The following is a 22,608-nucleotide window of genomic DNA, read 5'->3' as shown; positions in this document are numbered from 1 at the left end:
TAAAAATACACTTTGAATGTCATATCTGGACGAAAAATGTGGCAAATGATTTTGTTATGAAAAATTAAAATTCTTGTCACCCCTTATTACTACAATAAAGTAGTCTGACAGGAAAATGGCGGGAGCCATGAGTACGAAAAGTAGGATTGTGGAGACTTTGGATGATTTGGAGCTTATTTCAAGGTATGTTTGGACTTAAGTTGGCTTCAGGCTGTACTCTACACACTTATGAACATTTCAGAGTCAAAAAATGTTAAGAAAAGCTCGGACGAAAGTGTCAGTGTCCCAGAAACTTTGGGGGTTTTAAACTCCTTCAAATGCTACTTAATTTACAGCACGCGCATGCAGCATACAGTTCAATTCCTTTTTCGGGTATGCAAATGTAGCCCACATTGTAGGTGTTTCAAGGCTGTCCCAGGCTTTGCATTTGATTTTCCATCCCGTTTGGGAAGCCAATGTTGTTAATATTTGCTGCTATTCTGAAATTTGAGCTTACAAAAATACAATAATTATCAAGAGGGTCTGCAGGGAGGTCGCCGTCAATTGTTTTTCACGCGGAAACCTTAGAGGGTCATAAAAGGAAGGCGCCATATCTTTCTCTTGGGAAGATTTGTTGAAAATTGTCTGAAAGAAAGTCACTTTCTGGGTACGTTTGCTATTTTTGTATGTCCTAACTTTGAGATGATATAGAAAAATTGCTCTAAATCAGAATGGTAACAAAAATATCACAAGTAGGTTGATTGGTCATGAAGATGATGCCGAAAACCGAACGTAGTTACTTAGTACCATTTCAAGAAAAGCAGAGAGAGGTCCGAGAGGACAAGGTATTGTTGTCGGATTGCTCGTGCTGAACTGCCTGGGTTGGCATACGGAGTTTGACCTGGAATTTGAGTACATTGATTGCCAACCTCAGGGTTGATATACAACGTAACGTTCAATCTCTGACTCTGAGCTCCTTTTGACACAATGAATATGGACCCGTGTTAGATGTCACTAAAACCAGCTTTATTTGTAGGCATCTCAACAATATTTCCAATTTCATAGGTAAAAACAATTGCTCTTATTCATATTATTAGACAGTGTTTGAAACAGCTTAACATGCTAAAAGGCACATACACTGCATTTGCCTCCTATCATAGTTTATACCACAGGGTTTCCTATCATCTGTTCCAGTCTGTCCCAAAATTGTCGTTCTTCCCTGCCATCCTCGGGCCACCTTATGTATGGTTTACCTCGAATGATACTGAATACACGACCTCGGTCCTCTGGAGCCAAGTTATTCATCATTAAGTCAATATCCTCTAACATGATCAGTTTCAACTGGTGGTGAGCTCCCTGTTCGATTTCCAACTGTCTGGCTATCTGCAACGCATGACGGCATAGCCCATTGCACAGGGAGTTCATTGTGATGATCCCTAGGATAATCCGGCTGTTATTGATAAAATGGTCAATCCCTTCCAAACTGTGACAACCCCCAGGCAAGTCCCGCTCCATATAAGACACAGTATACTCGCCTTTCTCCAATCTTGCAGCACACATCTGTACCCATCGAATATCTTCTCTACTGTGGATAATGAATAGATCGTACAGGTAATGGTAGTCTTGCTGTTGTAGATCTTGAAATCCAATGATTGGCGCATATCCTTGTCTTTCCGGTTCATGTTTTCTATACCTTTTGTAGATTACCATAAGTACAATAATAATTAGAATTACGAATGCTGAAACACTTGATGCAATGATAGCAATATGGTTTAAAGACCAGGAAAATGTGCTGGGACAATATTCACTGTAATCCTCCAAACTTTTTCCTTCATACTTTTCATTTGCACATTTGTAATGATCTATTACAGCAGTAGTGTTGTTCCATCCAGCAACTTGAGCTTCATGGTTGTTGGCCCATTGTACAAAATCTACCAGCTCACAGTCACAGTCAAAGGGGTTGTCTGACAAATTTATGAGGGAAACATTCTGTATGGCCATTAATGTAGAGGAACCAATTTGGAAAAAGTCGTTTCCAGACAAATCTAGTTCCAATGCAGGATGCAAGGTAGAAAATACCTGTGCTGAGAGAGACCCTATATGATTTCCTCTTAGATTGACATTGAGGTTTGTAGAGTTGCAAGTAAAGAAGATGTCATTGGGTAAACTATGTAGATCATTAAAGCTCAGGTCCAGGTACTGGAGGTTTTTCTGATTTTCTAGTGCATTGGCAGGGATGTTGCCAATGCCGCATGATGATAGCTTGAGGGATACAAGGTTGGTTAGGTTCTGCAGGGTTTGACTGCAGTTAGATTTAGAAGAGCCCCAAATATCTCCAGTGAATGACATGTCTAGACATTCTAGATGTTGTAGGTCCTGGAACATTTTCAGATGTGTGCAAGCAATGTCTAGTTTGTTATGACTCAGGTCAAGACACTGTAGGTTGGTCAAGTTGTGGAAAGATTCTGGGTCGATGTTAGTTATATTGTTGTGGGACAGAAGCAGTTTCTCAAGGCTGTGGAGTGCCGAAAACGAGAACTTCTGTAGCACGGTTAAGCTGTTGTGTTCCAGGTTCAGTACTTTAAGGTGGGACACGTTATGGAATGCTCCAATCTGGATGTCATGAACGCAGCTGTAGGAGATGTTCAGGTGCTTCAGGTGCGATAAGAATGCCAGGCTGCTGTTTTTCAGGACAGGAATGCAGTTGTAGCTCAAGTCCAAGACTGTTGCATTTGGTGGGATGTCCTGTGGTATGGTCATCAGACCTAGCCCACTGCAGTTGACGACGGTTTGCTCACCAAATTTTTTGACGGTGCATCCATGAGACATTAGAATCTGAAGATAAAGTCATACAGATGCACGTCAGTCCCATGATCTAAATTCATATAGAGTATCTGTAAAGTTAAATTTGAAATGGCACCAAGCTGAGATAATATTCATTTCGTACGTTCTTTTTTTGCCTTTATTTAATCTATTCTTGACAGCTACACGTATGAGTCTATGACTGACTGAAGCCGAAACAAGCAAAATGTTTGTAAGATTAATCTTTTTTTGTTTAACATACATGTCACAGTAGAGATCACGATCCAGTAGAATCGCCGATTCTCCTAGGAGAAATTGTGATCGGAGTTTCTCCTAGGAGAGATCGCAATCGCAATCTGCACTAGTAGAAGTAGGCAATTCTACTAGTATAGATTGCGATCGGGATTTCTCAAATGATGCTAAGATGTAGGAAACAGCATTAATTTTTTTGATAAACAATGATTTTATATAGTATCAATGCAAACATACTAACTCATTACCAACTACACTACAACTACATGTATAAAATTAACTTGGAAGGACTTTTTGTGAATATACATTCATTGTACTTGAATATTCACTCCTAAAGTCATAATAGGTAATGATCATTACTGAAATGGCAGGATTAGGCCCTTTCAAGTGTACAAATACTATGCTGTCACAGTATATGTTAGAAAAACATCTTCATAAGTATGATACGTACCTGATTGGTTGGAACCTGGGAATACCCATGTTGAAGGTCCACTGGCATGCAGAAAACAAGCAGACAGACAGTCAGAGTGACAAGGAGATTCATTTTAATTTTTACTGCTATCGTCTTTGTAACAAAAGCAAATCCTTTACGCAAAGGTACAAATTTTATGTTAAGAAAGGTAAAAGTTATTTTTGCCAGCGGGATTTCCCTGACTGGAAACTCATCATGTGACCATATTAGTTGAAAAACCGGCTTAGTCTAGAAATGCTGCTATGGCAACAAAGTTCATGAAAGTTCATCTATTGTGAATCATAATTGAATTTACAAACTTGTCCAAGTCAAAAGGGAAACTTTGTTTTGTACTGTAACAGACTTTACCAGTGTTCGAAATTACCGCTTACCGGTCCCTTGACGGGGGGTGGTCGTGGGGGCGCTTTGCTGCCTCACTCCATCTCTCCTTGTAGTGTGCCAATGCTTGGGTGTTGGCAAGGGGCAGTCCTGTCCATTCCCTGATGTTGTCGTCCCATTTCTTTCTCTGTCTGCCTCATCTTCTTTTCCCTTTAACTGTTCCTTGCAGTATGACCTTTGAGAGGCCTTTGCTTCTTGTCACGTGACCGTATATGTACCACCTTAGGCCCACTTTACATTACGCTTTTCGCGTTAGCGGTAAATTCCCCGTTATCGGGACGCCGCTATCGGCACCTCTTTAGACACACCGCCCGGAAATCTGACAGGACACCCGCGGCGCGCGGTGGAATGTAAAATCTTGGTGAAAGTCTACCCGTAAAGATCGCAGTTCTTTTTAGCTGCACGTTGTTATATTGAGCAACTGTTAATTTTTTGTTTGCGTACCGCTACCAAGTGATTGACAATTCAAATACGTGACTTGCATGAGAAATACAAGTCCCTGCCTACGTTGTTGTTTCGCTGACACTTCCGGTAACTTCGACCACAAAATTTTCGATAAAAAAGCACTTAAAAACCCTTTCAAAGCGAACTGTTTGATAGAAGATCCCTTTCTTCCAGTGATGACCTGCTAAATTATGGCTACGTACTGAAATAACCGTGATATACGCATAATTCCTGCAGGTATAATAACTACCTCGTACGTAAAAACTCAAGCTGCCAGCAGTTCATGTAGCGGGAATTTCCCCACCAATGTCATAGCAACGGCCACCACTGTCATAGCAACGGCCAATCGGAGACGCGTAATGGGATTACTTTATACAAAATTTGCAGAGATAGCGGCTTCTGGTTTCGGTACAACGTAACGATGTATTGCAGGAGAAATTATTCGGAATCGAACTTGTATATTTTTTTAAAGGTCTTCCACGAAAATTGTGCAAAAATAGGTCGTCCAAAAATGTGAGAATGAGACTATTTTTCGCTGACATCCCGCCTGCTTTGAAGGTTGACTGCAGACCCGATTGACGTAAGAGCCTGCGTAGGTGGCCATTACGGAAAAGGCAGGCCGTGAAAACTATTGTTTCTGCGTAGTTCGGGTTGATTTTTGGGTTGACATTCATTCTACTAGTATATAAAAAAGTAACTATCGGAAGACTGTTTTCTTATCACTGTATTCTTACCCAGCGTTATGAACATGATCGCTGCTGGCAATTTTCCTCCAATGTTTTGCAAATCTGTACCTACCATTTTCGCGCCATATGCTAATAAGCGCGCGCTTTATGCTAAACGTCTAAACCCTGACTCCCGCTAACGCGAGCCCGACGTGTTCTCTTTATACGCAGTTTGGCGTTGACGGGGACTCCCGCTGAGCCTACGGCCGTACGCTTCGGAGTGGACGGGAGAAAATTTGGCGTTAGCGGGACTACGTTAACGGGAACTCTCTTTACACGGGGCTCCCGTTAACGCAGTCCCGCTAACGCCAGTCCCGCTAATGCGAAAAACGTAATGTAAAGTGGGCCTTAGTTTCCTTTTTATGACAATACTAAGAAGGTCCTCTAGGTGGTCTGTTCCCATAGCTTGTTGATAGTGTTCCTGACTTCTGTGTTGGTGATGTGGTCACGGTAAGTTAGATTTAGCAATTATAGAATATTGCTAAATCTAACTTCAAAATACCCACATGCAAAATCAACCACATTTTGCTTGGTACAACTTAATTTCAAATTCAGGTAGCACAGTGAACATCCTGTAATTTTGCAGTTGGAACACCACTTTTCCCCACCACTTGCATGCATAAGCTTTGTGGTATTTATTTCTTGATAAGATAAAACATAAGTAGTTACATGTAACTGGAAGAAAAGATACTAGTAATGGATAAGTAGCTGATATGGAGAAAGTACAGTATAATTTGGGCCTATGACTGAGGCAAGTTTGCCCATGTATGGGCCAGTTCACATGAGGAAAATGTCTGGTTGTACGACAAGGACTAATTGACATATGCCAAAGTCATCCGTCTCTAGCATATAACAAGTTTTTGTCTTAGTGTGAACAGACCCGCTGCATTGGGCGACGGATATTTTAAGACCCGGTTGTACCTCAACCTCAGGGTGGTTGTACTAACTTGTACAACATAATGTTTAATCTCTGACTCTGAGCTCCTTTTGACACAATGAATTATAGACTTATGCAAGATGTCACTAAAACCAACTTTATTTGTAGGCATACAAATACTAGTAATCCCAACAATATTTTCAATTTCATAGGAAAAAACTAATGCTCTTATTCATGTCAGACAGTGTTTGAAACAGCTAAACATGCTTAATGCAAATGCTAATACTGCATTCTCATCCAAATGTAGTTCATACCACAGGATTGCCTAACATCTTTTTCAGTTTGTCCCAAAATTGTGGTTCTTCCCTGCCATCCTCAGGCCATCTTACGTATTCGTTACCTCGAATGATGCTGAATACACGACTTGGGTCCACTCTAGATCTGGCCAAGTTTTTCCTCATTGAGTCCATATCCTCTAACATGATCAGTTTCAACTGGTGGCGAGCCCCATGTTCAATTTCCAATTGTCTGGCTATCTGCAGCCCGCGAACACATAGACCACTGTCATCAGCGTTGTACAAGGAATTGATTGTGATGATCCCTAAGATAATCCGGCTGTGTCTGATATAGTTTTCAATCTCTTCCAAACCTCCAAGAACGTCCCGCTCAATATAAGACATGGTATACTGGCCTTCCCCTTCCAATCTGGCAGCAAGCATCCCTACCCATTGAGTATCTTCTTTACTATGGATAACGAATAGATCGTAATGGTAGTCTTGCTGTTCTAGATCTTGATATCCAATAATTGGCTCGTATCTTGGACCGGCGTTACGCCTTTTAACTATGTAGAACAGAAGTACAACAGTTACTACAAGTGCTGCAAGACCTGCAAGACTTGGTACAATGACTTCAATTAGTAGCTTCCAAGAACTTGAAGCTTTGCTGTGGCAATATACACTGTAATCCTTCAAACTTTTTCCTTTGTAGTCTTCATTTCTACAAGTATAGTCATCCGTGACATATTGGTTAGTTTCGTTCCATCCAGCAACTTGCGCCTCATGGTTGTTGGCCCATTGTACAAAGTCTACCAGCTCACAACTACAGTGAAAGGGGTTGTTTGACAAAATTATTATAGAAACATTCTGTATGGCAGTTAGAGTGGATGAGTCAATCTGGAAAAAGTCATTTTCAGACAAGTCCAGCTCTTGTGCAGGATACAAGGTGGAAAATAGCACAGCTGGGAGGGATGGAAGGTGATTACGCTTTAGATTTACATGGAGATTTGTCGAGCTACAAGAGCTGAAGATGTCACTGGGCAAAGTATCTAGATCATTATAGCTGAGGTCTAAGTACTGGAGGGATTTCTGTTCTCGAAAAATGTTTGTTGGCAAAGTGAGTATAAAATTGTGATTCAGATCCAAGTGCTGGAGTTTTTTCTGATTTTTGAATGCGTCAGAAGGGATGTTTTTAATGCCACAGTAAGATAGCTTCAGAGTTACAAGATTGGTTAGATTCTGCAGGATTTGACTACAGTTGTCAGATCCCCAGATATGCCCAGTATATGACATGTCCAGCCATTCTAGCTGTTGTAGCTCTTGGAACATGGTCAGGTGAGTACAGGCAATGTCTAGGTGGTTATGGCTTAGGTCTAGTCTGTTAAGGTGGTATGGATAATAGAATAGAGGCTTGCTAATTGTCTTTGTCAGATTGTTAAAAGACATGTTTAAAGATTTTAGCTCAGTACAAGGGTACAATGTGTAGGTGTGAAGAGAGCTCAGACTGTTATTTTGAAGATGTAGGTCCTTTAAGCGAGACAAGGAATAAAATGCATGTTCCTCAATGTCATTTATGAAGTTGTCGGCTACGTTCAATCTTTCAAGCAATGTCAGGCCAGGAAAGGAATTGTTTGGGAGGTAAGTGATGTTGTTGTGACTGAGATCTAGAGACTTAAGATTGGTCAAGTTGTGGAAAGATGCTGGGTCGATCTTAGTCAGATTGTTGTGGGACAGAAGCAGTTCCTCAAGGTTGTACAGCTTAGAAAACGAGAACTTCTGTAGCACGGTTAAGTTGTTGTGTTCCAGGTTCAGTACTTTGAGGTTTGAGACATTTTGGAATGCTCCAATCTGGATGTCGTTAACGCAGCTGTGTGAAATGTTCAGGTGCGTCAGGTTCAGTAAGGTTGCCAGGCTGTTGTTATGCAGGACAGGAATGCAGTTGTAGCACAAGTCCAATACTGTTGCATTTGGTGGGATGTCCTGTGGTATGGTTGTCAGACCTAGCCCGCTGCAGTTGACCACGGTTTGTTCAGCAAATGTTTTGACCACACATCGGTCTGAAGTAGGGAACTGAAGAAAAGACAGTCAAGGTTAGAGTAAGTTAGACAGGTCCATTGGTCCGGTTACCCGGGGCAAGTACAAAGTGCATGTAAAAGTGTTGATCAAGCAAGCCTTTGTCTTCCCGAACTTGCCCTATCTGGATCGTGCCATTACTCTAACATGCAAAAACTTTGTGGCAACTTTGAGTACACATAACTTGTTCTTGCACATTCATTAATAAAGTCCTGATTGGTATTAATAAAATCTGGAAGAAAACTTGCAGAAGCAGGTCCTTCCATGTATGCAAATAATGAGCAGTAAGAACAAACGTCTCCGTAAGTGTGACACTTACCAGTGCGCTTGGAACCTGGGAAGACCCATGTTGATGAAGGTTCACAGGTATGCAGAGAACAAGCAGGAAAAATAAAACAACAGGGGAAGTCATTTTTACTGCCTTTTTTTCCTCTGTAATTCAAACCGTGAATCCTATTGTGTTGCAGCAGGTTGTTTCGAGACAAAGCATAGCAGGGACTTACCAGTTTGGCTATTTTAAGATTAGTCATGCGCCTGTTTGAATAAGGTATCTCGAAGTTCATTATTAACTCTATGAAGAAGGAGGTACTATTATTGTGTTGGGAGGCCCTATTTTGGCTCTGGACTGTGTATGGTGATATAAATGTATCTCAAGAACTGCTGGAAGGATTGCAGTGGTTAATTGTTGGTGGATAGGTGGGTGTATTGTGACGCGGTGTAGGTACATGTTGGACCCCTTGGTTGTTGAAGTTGGTACTGCAGCAGCATTTAAAGAAAAATATCTTTGATCCTGGACAAGCTGTGTTGTTGATTTGTAGGTGGTACATGAAGATACTAGGTGTTACTGTTAAATTGAGGTTTATGTGGTGTACATTTTTGTATTTTTAGCCACATTTGACCATTGGTGCACATGCATGGTTCCTGCAAAACAATGAACAGTCAACCAGTATAGGGTCTGCAAACTTAGCTCTTCATGGATCCAACTGGGCATATCCAGTTTACTATCTGTTCTTCCTCATCAGGTGGGGTTAGACATGCTTGCAGATAGATGTGGTGACTAAGTCCAGATAAGTAATACTGTAGATCGGATCCATTTAAGTTCGCGGAGATTTAATTTTGCAGTAGCGGGAAAATGGACTTTTCTCGGTGGTTTTAATTTCGCAGTAGCACCATACACTGTAGTCTCTAACTGTTATGGAAAAATGTTCGCGATGGTTTTAAATTCGCGGTAAAGCGGCCGCCGCGAAAACCGCAAACATTAATCCACCGCGAAAGTTTCTGCATTTACAGTTTATATGGGCCTTTGACCAGTGTATGTACAGTTGGATCCACAAACATGCATATTATGACCAGTATGTTTTGCACACAAAAAAGCATTTGATCTTGGACTTGTAGCCCCTTCCAACACAGTGGATATCAGTCTTAGATAACACATAAAATACAGAAGTATCATGCATATCATCACCATCATTGTTCATCAAGATCATGTGGTGAATTACATTGCGTAGACTCACTCACACTATTGGAAGATTCACTGCTACAAGCACATGAGGTACAATAAACATAGGAGGATTTATTTTGTACAACACTCATCCAAGCAAAAGATGACTAATCCAGTACTGGTGTACTAGTGTATGTGTTTATCAATTTAACAACATTAAGTTTATTGTACACCAATGTTAGTGGGTACAACATTATAACAGGTCCGTGTATACATGTTTTACATGGACTAGGATAAGGATGTATATTACATGTAAATGTACATTTGTACAACGACAATACACATGGCTCTGAAGTCTGAATTTTCAGTACACATTAATTTTTTTATTTGTATAATTGTTATTTATAAAAAATGGTATTCAAAGTTTCAGAGCATTTTTACAACAAGTAGTGAAAGAAAGATCAAAATCCTTACTGATTACAAACCTTATTGGAAAGCATTTTAGGACTTTAACTAACTAAAAATGCCACTGCCAAGTTGTACATTGTTGTGGCAGAAAATCACACCATTTCTGCATTCAACTGTTTTTAGTTTCTGGTATTTAATGGCCACTCAAGCTTGTCCTTCCACCAGTACCACAGGCTTTCCTATGTCTTTTTTCAGTCTTTTCCAATATTCTGGTTCTAGCCTACCATCCTCAGACCACTCTAGGTTTGTTTTGTTTTGAATGAGGTGAACTATTGCATAACTGTATTCTTTTGTTTCCATGTGTTTCAATAGCAATTCCCTGTCTTCCAACAATATCGGGATCAACTTATGATCTCCTCTCTGTTCTATTTCCAGCGTTCTGGCTCTTTCCAGTTCATAGCAACACCAAGGACTGTTCAGGGCATTTGTTGAGATGATACCCAGGATAGTCCGGCTCTGTTCAAGGAAGTTGTCAATGTTTTTGAAAATAGTATGTCCCAGGACAAAGTCTTTGTCAGGATAAGAGATTTTGTAGTGACCTTCCACTTCAAGTTTTGCAGTCAACATCTGTACCCATTCAAGATCTTCGCTACTGTGTATTACGTACAGATCATATTTGTAATGCTTTGTGATTGGCAAGGGTTCTTGATCAGACCCGACAATGTTCTGATACCCTTGTCTATGCCTTTTAACAGTTTTCTTCAACAGATATCCAACAACAAAGGCAACAATTACAACTATTACTACAAGACTTGGCACAAGATATTCAGCAGTACTGCTGTGGCAATATTCATCAAAATTCTCCAAACTTTTTCCATTGCATCTATAGTAATCATTATTTGTAACATTAAACCCATCAGTAAAATTGTTATTCCATCCGACTACTTGGGTTTCATGGCTTTTGGCCCAATTTACAAAGTGTGCCAGCTCACAGTCACATTTGAAAGGGTTGCCTGACAAATTTATGATAGAAACATTCTGTATGACTGTTAAAGTAGAGGCATCAATGTGGTGGAAGTCATTGTCACACAAATCTAGTTCAACAGCAGTGTGTAAGAGAGAAAACATCCCTTCTGGGAGAGACCCAATACGATTTCCTTTAAGTTTGATTGATAGATTTGTGGAGTTGCAAGTAATAAAGATACTCCCAGGTAAACTACGTAGACCATTAAAGCTCAGGTCCAGGTATTGGAGGTATTTTTGTTCTTGAAAAATATTTGTTGGCAACGTGGATATTTTATTCTGATTTAGATCCAAATACTGGAGGTTTTTCTGTTCTTGAAAAATATTTGTTGGCAAAGTGGATATTTTATTCTCATGGACATCCAAATACTGGAGGTTTTTCTGATTTTTGAATGCCTCGGGAGGGATGTTGCTAATGCGACAGTTAGATATATTCAGCGTTACAAGGTTGGTTATGTTCTCCAGCGTTTGACTGCAGTTAGCAAGGCTCCAAATATCCCCAGTGAATGACATATCCAGCCATTCTAGATGTTGTAGGCCTTTGAACATGATCAGGTCATCACAGGCAATCTTTAGTTTGTGATGATCAAGGTCTAATTTGTTATGACTTAAGTCAAGGCTCTTAAAGTGATAAAGGTAATGGAATAAAGGTTTGATAATTATCCTTGTCAGATTGTTGAAAGAGATGTTCAAAGATTCCAAATTAGTACAAGGATAGAATGTGTCATTATGAAGGAAGCTCAGACTGTTGTTTTGAAGATGTAGCTCTCTTAAGTGAGATAAATAGTGAAATGCATCTTCTTCTATGTCATCTATGAAGTTGTTAGCAATGTTCAGGTTTTCAAGTGACTCAAGGTCAGGAAAAGAATTGTTTCTTATATAGCTGATATTGTTATGACTGAGATCTAGTTTCGTCAAATTGGACAGACCACAGAAGCTTTGAGCATCTATAGCATCAATGCTGTTGCCATGTAGGAGTAACTTTTGTAGCTTCCCTATCATGGCAAATGGACAATCTTCATTACCACTCAGAGAGTCGGAGTCAAAAACCAACTTGCGCCATTGTGGTTGAGTTCCAGGGATGCGCCACTTCCAAGTTGATACTTTCTCCGAATTAGCTACTTATCCATTATCTGTAAAAACAGTTCATGTCAGTTGAAGAAATATAGCAAAAAAAAAAAAAATGCAGGGCAAATTAAGCGCACTTTTCTCAATAAACCACATCCATTTATCGATCTTTTGAAAATAAAGACTGCAACAATGAACCCTGAAAAAATCGCGACCTCCGTTGAACAGTGCCGACCGTGCGCCCCTCCCTAGTATAGTCATCGCCACACTAGCTGTTGTTTTTCCCGCATTCCACCAACAGTATTGTCCCAAACAAGCAAAAAAAAAGCTTCAAAATAAGCCTATACATGTACTTTCGATGTCGATGAGTTTTCGTAAACATTGTCAAAGTTTCACGCTTTGCCACATGATTTTCCTCGCGAACACAGCGTTAGGACATCAGATATTCTACCAATAGCAGCGCCCAGGTGCGCTACGTCGCGCCGAAATGGCCAATGGAGTATTACTCTCGCCATTCGCAAGATGTGAGTTAGTGCGAGATTGCGCGAGAATTAAAATGGCGGCTCCATGGAGGCCGAAATCGGCAAATTTTGAACTTTGAGTGAAGTTTCTGGCGGAAAATTAGGGCTTACCGAAGGCATACATCCCAAAAACAGGGCGTAGATTTTCTGATATTTTTTACTAAAGGGCCTGTAACTTAAGGATCGTTTTGTTTACCCAAAAAATCTAGTTGCACGCGGCGCAACCTGACTTTCTGAACAACTTGCGCACAGAGAAAACTACTTGTGCGGCAGGGGTGCGCAAGTGGTTAATTTGAGCCCTGTTCACTACACAATTGTACACATACTTGTATTTGACTATTCACCCTTAAGTCCTAATGGGTAATAGTTATAAGTAAAATAGCAGAAGCAGGTCTTCCCAGTTGCAAGTTTTAATTATTTGTTGCAGAAGAAGTGACATATCCATTAGTATGATACTTACATGTACCTGCTTGGTTGAAGCCTGGGAATACCCATGTTGAAGGTCCACCCATGGTATGCAGGAAACAAACAGGACAAACAGAATGACAGTAAAAGTCTTTTTACTTCTAAATGCCTTTTCTGCCTCTTTTAGCTGCAATTAACAACGGGATAATTCAAACGGCAAATCCTGTCTTGTTGTCCGGAGACTTTGCTGTATATGTGCCGTACTGCCTTCTCAGAAAGCACTGGGACTTTCCTGATTGGCAATTTCGAGCAGATCATGTGCCTGTTTGTATTGGTGCAGTACTGTACTTTGAACTGTTAGTGTTACTGTTGAGCGGTACTATAGTATCAAATCAAAGTTTACCCTTTATTATGGGCTCACTAACTCTTCTCTGTTTACTGTACTAAAGTACATGTATCATTGTTTGAAGGCTATTAGCCCAAATGAGGTGAGACAACGTAAAAAGTATATGTCAAAGTATATGTTTAAAGGGGCATTCCACTCCAGAAGGTAGTATTGTCTTCCAATAGATAATGTGTCAATGAACACATAATCAGCCGAATTTTGTGGAATTCACCTTGGGATGAATTACGTGATGTGTGTTTTATAAAACAATAATGACACTCACTAAACCCATGCAGACCCTACCCATGGATTCCCCATACGCATAGACACTTTGTTTATCGTAACGTAAGGTTACCAGTTTACGTGCAGGACCAGTTTACGGTCACTTCAATGGGCGGTGCAGACTTCGAGGTGAATTGTGAAAAAGAAAATTCTCTTCAGTAGGCAAGAAGTACGTCTATAGGATCTATGTGCATGTATCTTATTTATGATATATGTTTGCATCAAGCAAAGCAGCCGACTAAACATTTGAAAAGCCTGCCAACAATTTAAATTGACGATTTATGATCGTAGAACACTGTTATAGATGGCCCGCTTTGATCGTAATTCTCAACCGCTAACTTCGTCCCCTCTTTCTAAATCCTACAAACTCTATATCAATTGCAAAATCGTCTGAAACCAAACCTGCAGTTCTTATCTCAAGAATTCATGGTGATTTTATTTATGTTATCCAAAAGAAGTCTTAAAAACTAACACGAAAACAAATGACTGTCGTCGCCGAGCCGGTAGTTTTCGAACGCCATGTTGTACCACGTGACTATGCAGTTCATAGCTTGTGCATTGGAGGGCAGGCCAAAATCGCTAAGGGGCGCTGTTTTAGCCAAATTCATGTGGGGAGGGCACGGCATGAGGAAGCCAACGTATACTGAACGTGTTTCAAGGCCAATAACTATCTATACTCTTGATAAAAAACATATAAATGCGTCGTCGACGTCATGAGTACCATTGGGCAAGTTGTGGAACAGTATGGTGCTAGGAGTGGCGTTCTGTTGGGGCAAAGATGACCGACCGGTACGTTTTAAATAGCGGCGATGCAAAGTGCACGGCATGGCGTCGATGTAAACAATCATCCACCGTGTTATCTCAGTGAACTACTTGGGGAACTTTTTATGGGAAATGATCAATTACATGACCTTTAGAAAAATAACCACAGGGAGAAACACCCAACTGACCGTAAATTGGTCACCCTGAAAGAATTTTTGGCTGCAGGCTTGTTTATTGAAGCAGCTCGCACGGCGATAAATCCAACTCAGAAGAAATATTATACCACACAGAAGTTGAGGCAGACCGACTAAGATATCTTCCAAAATGAGAGTTTTTCATTTCTGCCTGCGCGATTTCCGTAAAACTGCGTTGTTAACAAATCGACCGTAAACTGGTAACCTTACGTTACATATTTTCGGAATAAATGAGGTACGCTAAGCAAACCGAGAAGGCAAATTGCTCATAAGATAGCAAAGAATACAAGAGCAAGACGAGATTTCTTAGGGACCGTACGGCATTTAGCGAGGGGGGAGGGCCGGTCGCCAGGGGGGGGGAGGGCCAAGCAAAAAAATATTTTGCCAGGGGGAGGGCCTAGCAAATTTTTTTTTACTTGGGGGGAGGGCCAAGCAAAAAAAAAATAGCTTGGTCTGCCAGCAAAATATGTCCCTTAAAATCCAAGAAACGGCGTTTCAGAGGGTCAAGATTTCAAAATTTTTTTGGACCTCTGCAAGGGATCGCCCGAGGTTGGCGCTCGGGATACAGTGAAAATGCGAAAGGGAGGGGGCGGGGCTTATGCATGACGCCCTCGAAAAACTTCTTCACGTACAGAAATGTTATTAAACTCTAGATTAGTCTGCCAGCAAAATTTACCCCTGTCTTATTGCCCTCAAAATGTAAGAAATGGCGTTTCAGAGCTCGAGGGTAAAGATTTGCAAATTTCCCTGGATCCCTTTTGACGTGACCGGCCTCGCGCCTTTGATGACCGACATCATGATAATGTGTTTGGGGGGGATTTAATTTTGTATTTCTAAATTGAAATGCTATTAAAGTTAGCTTTCTTTGTCAGCAAAATATCTCCTCAAACTGAAGGAAATGGCTTTTAAGAGGGTCAAGATTTCAAAATTCTCCCGGACCTACCTTGCGATTCTTTGGCGCCGAACATGGTGTTCGGAACGTCGTTCTCAAAAACTTGAAACCCTCGTATTTTTTTTCTTCATAGAAATGTCATCTAACCAGCAAATTTTCCCATAAAAAAGCAATGCAGGAAATCGTGGCAAAAAAAGCGTGGCATTTCTAAAAGATCTCCTGCAAGTCTGCGGTCTCACGCCCGCCGGCGGCTAGAGAGAGGCGACCGGTCTTACCCCGCCGTGGGAAAATCAGCGTCACGCGTCGGCGCCCCCCTCCCCACTACAGTTTTGGAAATCGAATCGTGCTGTCGTTTTGGTTTTCATTTTTTCCCCCCGATTTACCGTAAGTTATTACCACCACAGAACCAAGAAAAAGTCCAAAATATATGTAAATTGAAAATAGTTTCCGTCAAGCCGCTCATGCCCGCGAGCTTGCAATACGTAAATTTAGGGAGCGGGGCGCGCGCGGCTTCGTGGCGCAAATCTACTAGAAATCCAGGTACAAATGCTTTTTAGGTGTTGTTTTAATATCAAAACAATGAAATAGCTTCTATAAAGCAAATATTTATGCCTCTATGAAGCAGATATTTATCCCTCTATTAAGCAGATATTTTGAGCCATAATTCTGTTTTCCTTTTTTTACTAGGGGTGAGAGATCTGCTTCTCGATGAAAAATTATCATGAAAAAGTATGACGCAAAGCACGTTTCCAAATGCGGGAGCGCAGTGTTTTATTGGCGTCTTGAATATTTTTTTTCAAAGTTGATAGGAGGGGGGAGGGCCAAGCAAAAATATTTTGTCTTGGGGGGAGGGCCTAGCAAAAAAAAATTTACCTGGGGGGAGGGCCATGCAAAAATTTCTTGACCCGACCCTCTGGCGACCGGCCCTCCCCCCTCACTAAACGCCGTACGGTCCCTTAGCGAACCTGAAATTAGTTTTGTAACCTTACCTAAAAGTTTTGCATTGTATTCAGCCATAGGATTAATTCAATTAGAGGGTACTTGGGGAGTTTAGTAGAACATTGAATACTTTTGTGGCATGTGGAGCAACTGGGAACTTTATCGTATAATGTGAAGTAGTATGCAGTTATCACTTCCTGAAATTTATATCTATCGGAAAATAACACTCCTGTGTGGAGTGGAATGCCCCTTTAAGGACATGTACATGGGAAATACCCATGGATGAATGAAATGAATGAACCCGAATTTGGATACATATCAAAGACTGTTCCAATAGAGAATTAGAATGGACATACATGATTGTATGATTCTACAACAAATGTACTTAATAAAACTCTTCATCGATGATGTTTCTGTGTAACATGAATGTACATCTACTTTGATAATCTTGATTGGGATGATAGCCTTTTAGTATCAAATTTTGTGTTGTGGTGACTTGGACTGGGAGTGAAGTTATATGTTAGTATTCAGCAGTAAGAAGAAAATGCATTGGTTTGTATTGTTCCAGGGAGCTGATTGAACTTCTAGCAGCATCCAAGCAACAGAGAGGCAGTGGTGGGGGTGACAGTGGGGAGGAACAACAGGTAGGAAATATGACACATGAACAAGTTCATTTCATCTCTAACTAAGAAGATCACAAATACAGTTAACAGATAGCCTTGTTGATTCCTTTGTGTATTCATACAGAATGATGATGATGTTCGTCCATTTATTCATATAAAATACATAGAATACAACAAGGTGTATTATGTATCCCAAGGTACCAGCCTGACATTTATGTACATAGCAGCCCACAAGTTTAGCTATTCTAATACTATTAGTAATAGAAGAACGTTCAGCATGAATGTTACAAAGCCCTGTTCTATGACTCTGTTGCTTGCCTCTCCATTAACTGTTGTCTCATTCTCCACAGATGCTGGAGCTGCTGATAGAGAAAGATGAAGCTTTACAAGAGTTACTGAAAACAGGTGTGAAGAGTTTGATATACTGAGTGGATAGTGAAAAACTATGTTGTTTCTTTGGTGAGAGAATCATACGCATGTGAAAAGTTTTACCTCTGGATTAGTTGTAGAAGCTTCCAAACTTCCAGATATCACAAGTATACTTTTTTTGTCTTGATGTTCTTTTAAAAAAGATGTCACAGTGACGGTCATTTTGTAGATAAGATAGAAATTACCTCTTCAATGTTTATTGCAAGACATTTATAGAGAAGTTTTTCTTTTGTTTTTGTTTCTCCAGCCCGTGAACAAGGTGAAAGACACAAGGAGATGATGGAGCTGCAGACACAGGCTGAGAAGAGAGACCAGGACATCAGGCAGCTACAGAAACAGCTGAAGGAAGCTGAACACATACTGGTGGGTGGTCTTCTCTCTCTTCAGAGATAACAGTATCTTTACACATGACCAAAAGTATCATATCCTACCAGGGAATCATAATGTATTATGAAAATTAATGTCAGAAAGAGACAGAACAGGGGGTACTGACACAACAGGGGGTATGTACACTACGGGGGGGGGTGGAAGGACACTATGGGGGTAAGGACACTACAGGTGGTATGGACACTATAGAAGGTACCTAAACTTCAAGGCTACGGACGCTACAGGTGCATGGTACGGACACTATAGGAGGTACGTAAACTCAGTGGGACTGACAATGCAACGGTGTTCTTGCCTTTCCTACTTTCTGGCCTATAAATAGATAGCATACGTAGTCTACTGCTAGTGGTTAGCAAGCCTGCCTCTGGATCAAGAAAGTTGGAAGTTTGAATCCACTGCACTAAATAAACACTTCTGAAAAGGATCGCAGTACTTAGGACTGGACATTAAGCCGTGGCCCACTGTTCATTACTGTATTGTTGTCAGAGGGGAAAGAGCTAGCACACAGTGTCTTTCTTCTCTTTTGGGACCAGTTCAAGATTAGCTCTTTAGTGAGCTAATTCTGGGAGAAAGAAAAAAGCAGGGTCATGTATAGAAGTACTTTTGTTTCTTTTCATTGCCATTTTAGTTATATTAGTAAACAAGTCAGTTTTTGTGTGTCTTATTCTTTGTTATGTCGTCCACAGGCACAGGCCCTGTACCAGGCCAAGGAAAAACTCAAGTCTGTCAACAAGGCAAATGAAAGTAAGTCCAGTTTATTCTAACAATGACAGCTATATTCATCCTTGCAATTTGGAATGTATTGTACTACCAGTCTAACAGATTTCAGCTTTCAATGGACCTGTAACTTTCCAAATGTTGCAGCACTTAATGTTTTACACATTGTACATAATTGCTGCATCTTCAAAATGTAAAAGTAGCTTATTAAGAAGAGAGAGAGAGAGAGAGAGAGAAGAGATCAATACTGGACTAAAGAGATGTACATGGTAGTCTTATAAGTCTTTCATGTGTTAAATTTTGTGTTACCTTTTATTTTACCAGAATGCTTTTGCAATACAGATGTTTTTTTAATATTTGTGACAATGTTTTATGTTGGAGACTGTTCTTACTCATCAAGGGAAGGCTATATGCACTACCCAATCCAATTAAGAGCTTTGAGATGATTGGGTCTGAAAGTGTCTCAAGTGATGTGGTGAACCATGATTGACAGTTAAACCTCTTGTTCTCCAGGCGGAGCAGGAGCGATCTCCTCCGAGGAGCTGATCCGCTACGCTCGCCACATCAGCGCCAGCCACTCCGTAGCCGCTCCCGTCAACTGGGCGCCGGGCGACCCCAGACGACCCTACCCTCAGGACATCGAGATGCGCTGCGGCATCCTGGGAAGACTAAGCAAACTGCCCATGAACGGCCACACCCCCCTCCCCGAGGCAGGCACACCCGGGATGGTGATGCTCACCTCCCAGCATTCCACAGTAGGGGCCAGCACAGCACAAGGTAAGTGCTCAATATTGCAAACTTTTATCTACCTTCCTCCCCCTAACGTGATGGGATGATAGCTTCAGATAGCTTTATGTCAATCCAGAAAATTCTTTCATAGTTGTCTTGAAAATCTTTAACATTAGCAATGGTAGAAGCACTACGATCAAATTTTTAGAGAAATCCATGCCAAAGTTAGGCATGTCTCATCACTCACCAATACTTTACAAGATGATACTACAGTACTGTAGAAATTCTTTTTTCGAAGGGGCTGGCATACCTGTTCTGGGGACTAAGGTTTGGCTTTCTTGTCAGTGGTGTTATGCAAAATCCAATCAGAAGCAGGGTCACTCAATACAGCTCTGCAGTTGAAGGTGAAGTCTAGAGGGTATTGGTTAGAGAAGAGTTAGTCAAAATGGGACACATCCTGACCATGGAATCACATAGTTAGGCAGATGGTACAACCACTCCATCCTGACCATTGAATCACACAGTTAGGCAAATTGTACAACCACCTTGAGTGTTCTCATGTATAAATTTCCCAGTCTCTGGATGGATCAAAGGATGTCTCTCCTTAAGTAGCCAGAACAAGAATAGTAAAGTTGAATATGAACTCTAAATTGATGGCTATTTGAGAACATGTAATGTGCTACTAAAATTTGATGACTAGTGATTATTCATCTAACACCTACATGTATATATATTGTAGGATTACTGTTGATATAGGAAAGTGCATTTAACCCAGAGCCTATATTTATTACCAAGAGGCCATGCCATAAACATGTACATGTATGTATGTTGAGCAATGTTTCATCTTTTATGACTGTGATTTCCACCAGTGCTTGCACATAGTTATGCGCCTTGCACATGAAAATGATGTATTTTTTAGGGGCTGCTCTCTTGCTTGTGCTACTTGGCAGTACATAAAAATGCTATTTTTTTGCTTTGCAGTAGTGTTAATGTGTTTTGTTGCTTACCTTTTGTTTATGTACACTTTCTCGTTATTATAATGATAATGCTCGTAACTGCCAGCTTTAGGACTATACTCACATGTAGTGGCCTTTTTTTTGCTTTGCTGTTTAACTTAATAGTTTGTGGTTATGCCAATGCTTAAGTTATTGCTTTGCCCAGTAGCTATGCTCTTTTTGGGTCTACAGTTGGGGCACATATATTTCATCCAGCTATGTTAAGTACTAGCCTGGGTACCATCCTCCGTAGTGACGGCTGGCTCAATCTTTTCACTGACCACGGAAAGATTGAGACAGCGGTCACTATGGAGGATTTCACCTAGGCTAATGAAGTATTGAGTACAAAAAACGCCCCTGCAGTTTGAGAGCAAGCTGCTAGGCGGCCCAAACATATATGTCACATCTTCCTAACATCACAAGCTATCTGTCACCAAAAAATCAAGACCATAGAAGCATGTCCAGGTCAAAAAATACAATCATGGAGATAATGATTGAACGAACAGATGAATGTTTTCATCTAAAGTGACTTGGCAGCAAAAGAAGGTTGTTGTAAATACACAGCATACTTCCTTACCCTTCCATGGATTCCCTGCATGGTATTTCAGAACCAACTGCAAATATTCTCACTCCTAGTGATCATGAACGAAAACAGAGTGAACTTTGTTCACAGTTTTTGTCTCCATTAGTGCAGGGTTGTTAGATTAAACCCAGCTCGTGTACTGTGATACCCTTAATAATGCATACAAACCATGATTACTTTTCTGGAACCTTTCCATGTCTGCAGATGGTCCGCAGACTTCCATGCATGGTTAGAGATTAACATGCAGGACATGCCATGGCTAGCTTTTAGCCCAAAGGGATAACATCTTTTATGGTTATTAAACATATGGTGATAAAGCAAGTCCGTACAGGACCTGTGATAACCAGTCATGTTAACCCCCCAGTTTGCATCCCTGGAAGCACCCAAGTATAAAACATGCCTCTAACCTGTTGCCTGATGAACAGATTGGCAGGCTGTGTTAGAAATACTGATAACTGCATATTCACATGAATATGGAGGAGAGGCGGCATTGCGACCGCTCGTTACCACAGTGCATGACGAGGTTTCTGATGTTTAATTTTTGGGAGGAAGTGAAGGTTTTTGTTGCAATGCACATCGCCAGCGTGGGTGTGAAACTTTTGGGTAGCTTTGGGGTTGGAAGTATGATTGTAGCCTCAACTTTGCGGCATGGATGTGGAATGCATACATGTAGTTTGAAAAAGTTTTTGAGTCTTTTCCAATTACCAGATGGTGCATGGGAAAGCACCCATCTCCTTTTCAATAGCCCCTTGACCACGCAACAGTCTAGTCCATTATTACTATTAGTGGAATGTGTTCAACTGCATGTACGATACCCTTTCCCAAGTGCTTAGTGCTAATCAGTACGTGCCATTTCTATGGTATGACTCGGCTGGGGATCAAACTCACAACCCACCAAAAGCAAGGCAAACAATTTGCTACTGCACCAGGATTGGAGGAAAACTACATGGTATTCTAGAATGTGCACATTGCTATCTTGTATGTGTGCTACATTGTATGAATGCACTCAGGATTCAGCACAGAACTATAAGAGTTTTTAAAGATTAATTTGTAAAATGAAGTTTTGAGAACCAAACTGTGTTTTGCAGACGGAATGGGAACGTCCCAGGCCTCGTTGTCATGGCAACCGTCAGCCGACTTGTCGTCCGGCGTCTCCACCTCGGCCAATCACACGGGAGAGATATCGGTGGAGATCGGCAAAAAGGAGAACGATGACGATGTGGAAGTGATGTCCACAGACTCTTCCTCCAGTAGTTCTAGTGACAGTAATTAGTTATCTCATAGTTGTAGCTAGGGATGGGTACAGGTACAGAAAATTCAGGTCCAGGTACGGTCCAGGTCTAGAGGATCAGGTCCAGACCTGAACCTGAACATGATTATCTTTGAAAACTTTTGAATGGGCGATACTTGAAACAATGATCCATTTCACTACAAATGATTCTGTTTGTTGCAGTATCCAACATCCATTGGCGTTTTAAAATCCCATCGTCATGTAAACAACACTAACTGCCTCCGTTTTAGACCAAATTTGACTGTAGAAACTTGGTAAAA

At 40.9% G+C, this 22,608-nt stretch overlaps 2 protein-coding genes across 2 annotated transcripts; one reads left to right on the top strand and one right to left on the bottom strand.

Annotated features, from left to right (window-relative positions):
• Nucleotides 1-87: 87 nt before the first annotated feature.
• On the top strand, nucleotides 88-22,340 carry LOC118427750 (mediator of RNA polymerase II transcription subunit 4-like). Its single transcript, XM_035837673.1, has 7 exons — nucleotides 88-183; nucleotides 17,166-17,241; nucleotides 17,571-17,625; nucleotides 17,897-18,012; nucleotides 18,720-18,777; nucleotides 19,264-19,527; nucleotides 22,146-22,340. Exons 1-7 carry the CDS (start codon nucleotides 116-118, stop codon nucleotides 22,328-22,330), a joined length of 822 nt encoding a protein of 273 aa, XP_035693566.1. The 5' UTR covers nucleotides 88-115; the 3' UTR covers nucleotides 22,331-22,340.
• On the bottom strand, nucleotides 1,056-2,807 carry LOC118427749 (toll-like receptor 3). Its single transcript, XM_035837672.1, has one exon. The coding sequence runs from the start codon at nucleotides 2,737-2,739 to the stop codon at nucleotides 1,141-1,143; it is 1,599 nt and encodes a 532-aa protein (XP_035693565.1). The 5' UTR covers nucleotides 2,740-2,807; the 3' UTR covers nucleotides 1,056-1,140.
• Nucleotides 22,341-22,608: the final 268 nt, after the last annotated feature.

The sequence above is a fragment of the Branchiostoma floridae genome, chromosome 12, assembly GCF_000003815.2.
Source record: "Branchiostoma floridae strain S238N-H82 chromosome 12, Bfl_VNyyK, whole genome shotgun sequence".
Classification (NCBI taxonomy): domain Eukaryota; kingdom Metazoa; phylum Chordata; class Leptocardii; order Amphioxiformes; family Branchiostomatidae; genus Branchiostoma; species Branchiostoma floridae.
The sequence above is the reverse complement of the archived record's forward strand: the minus strand, read 5'-3'. Positions and strand labels throughout refer to the sequence as shown.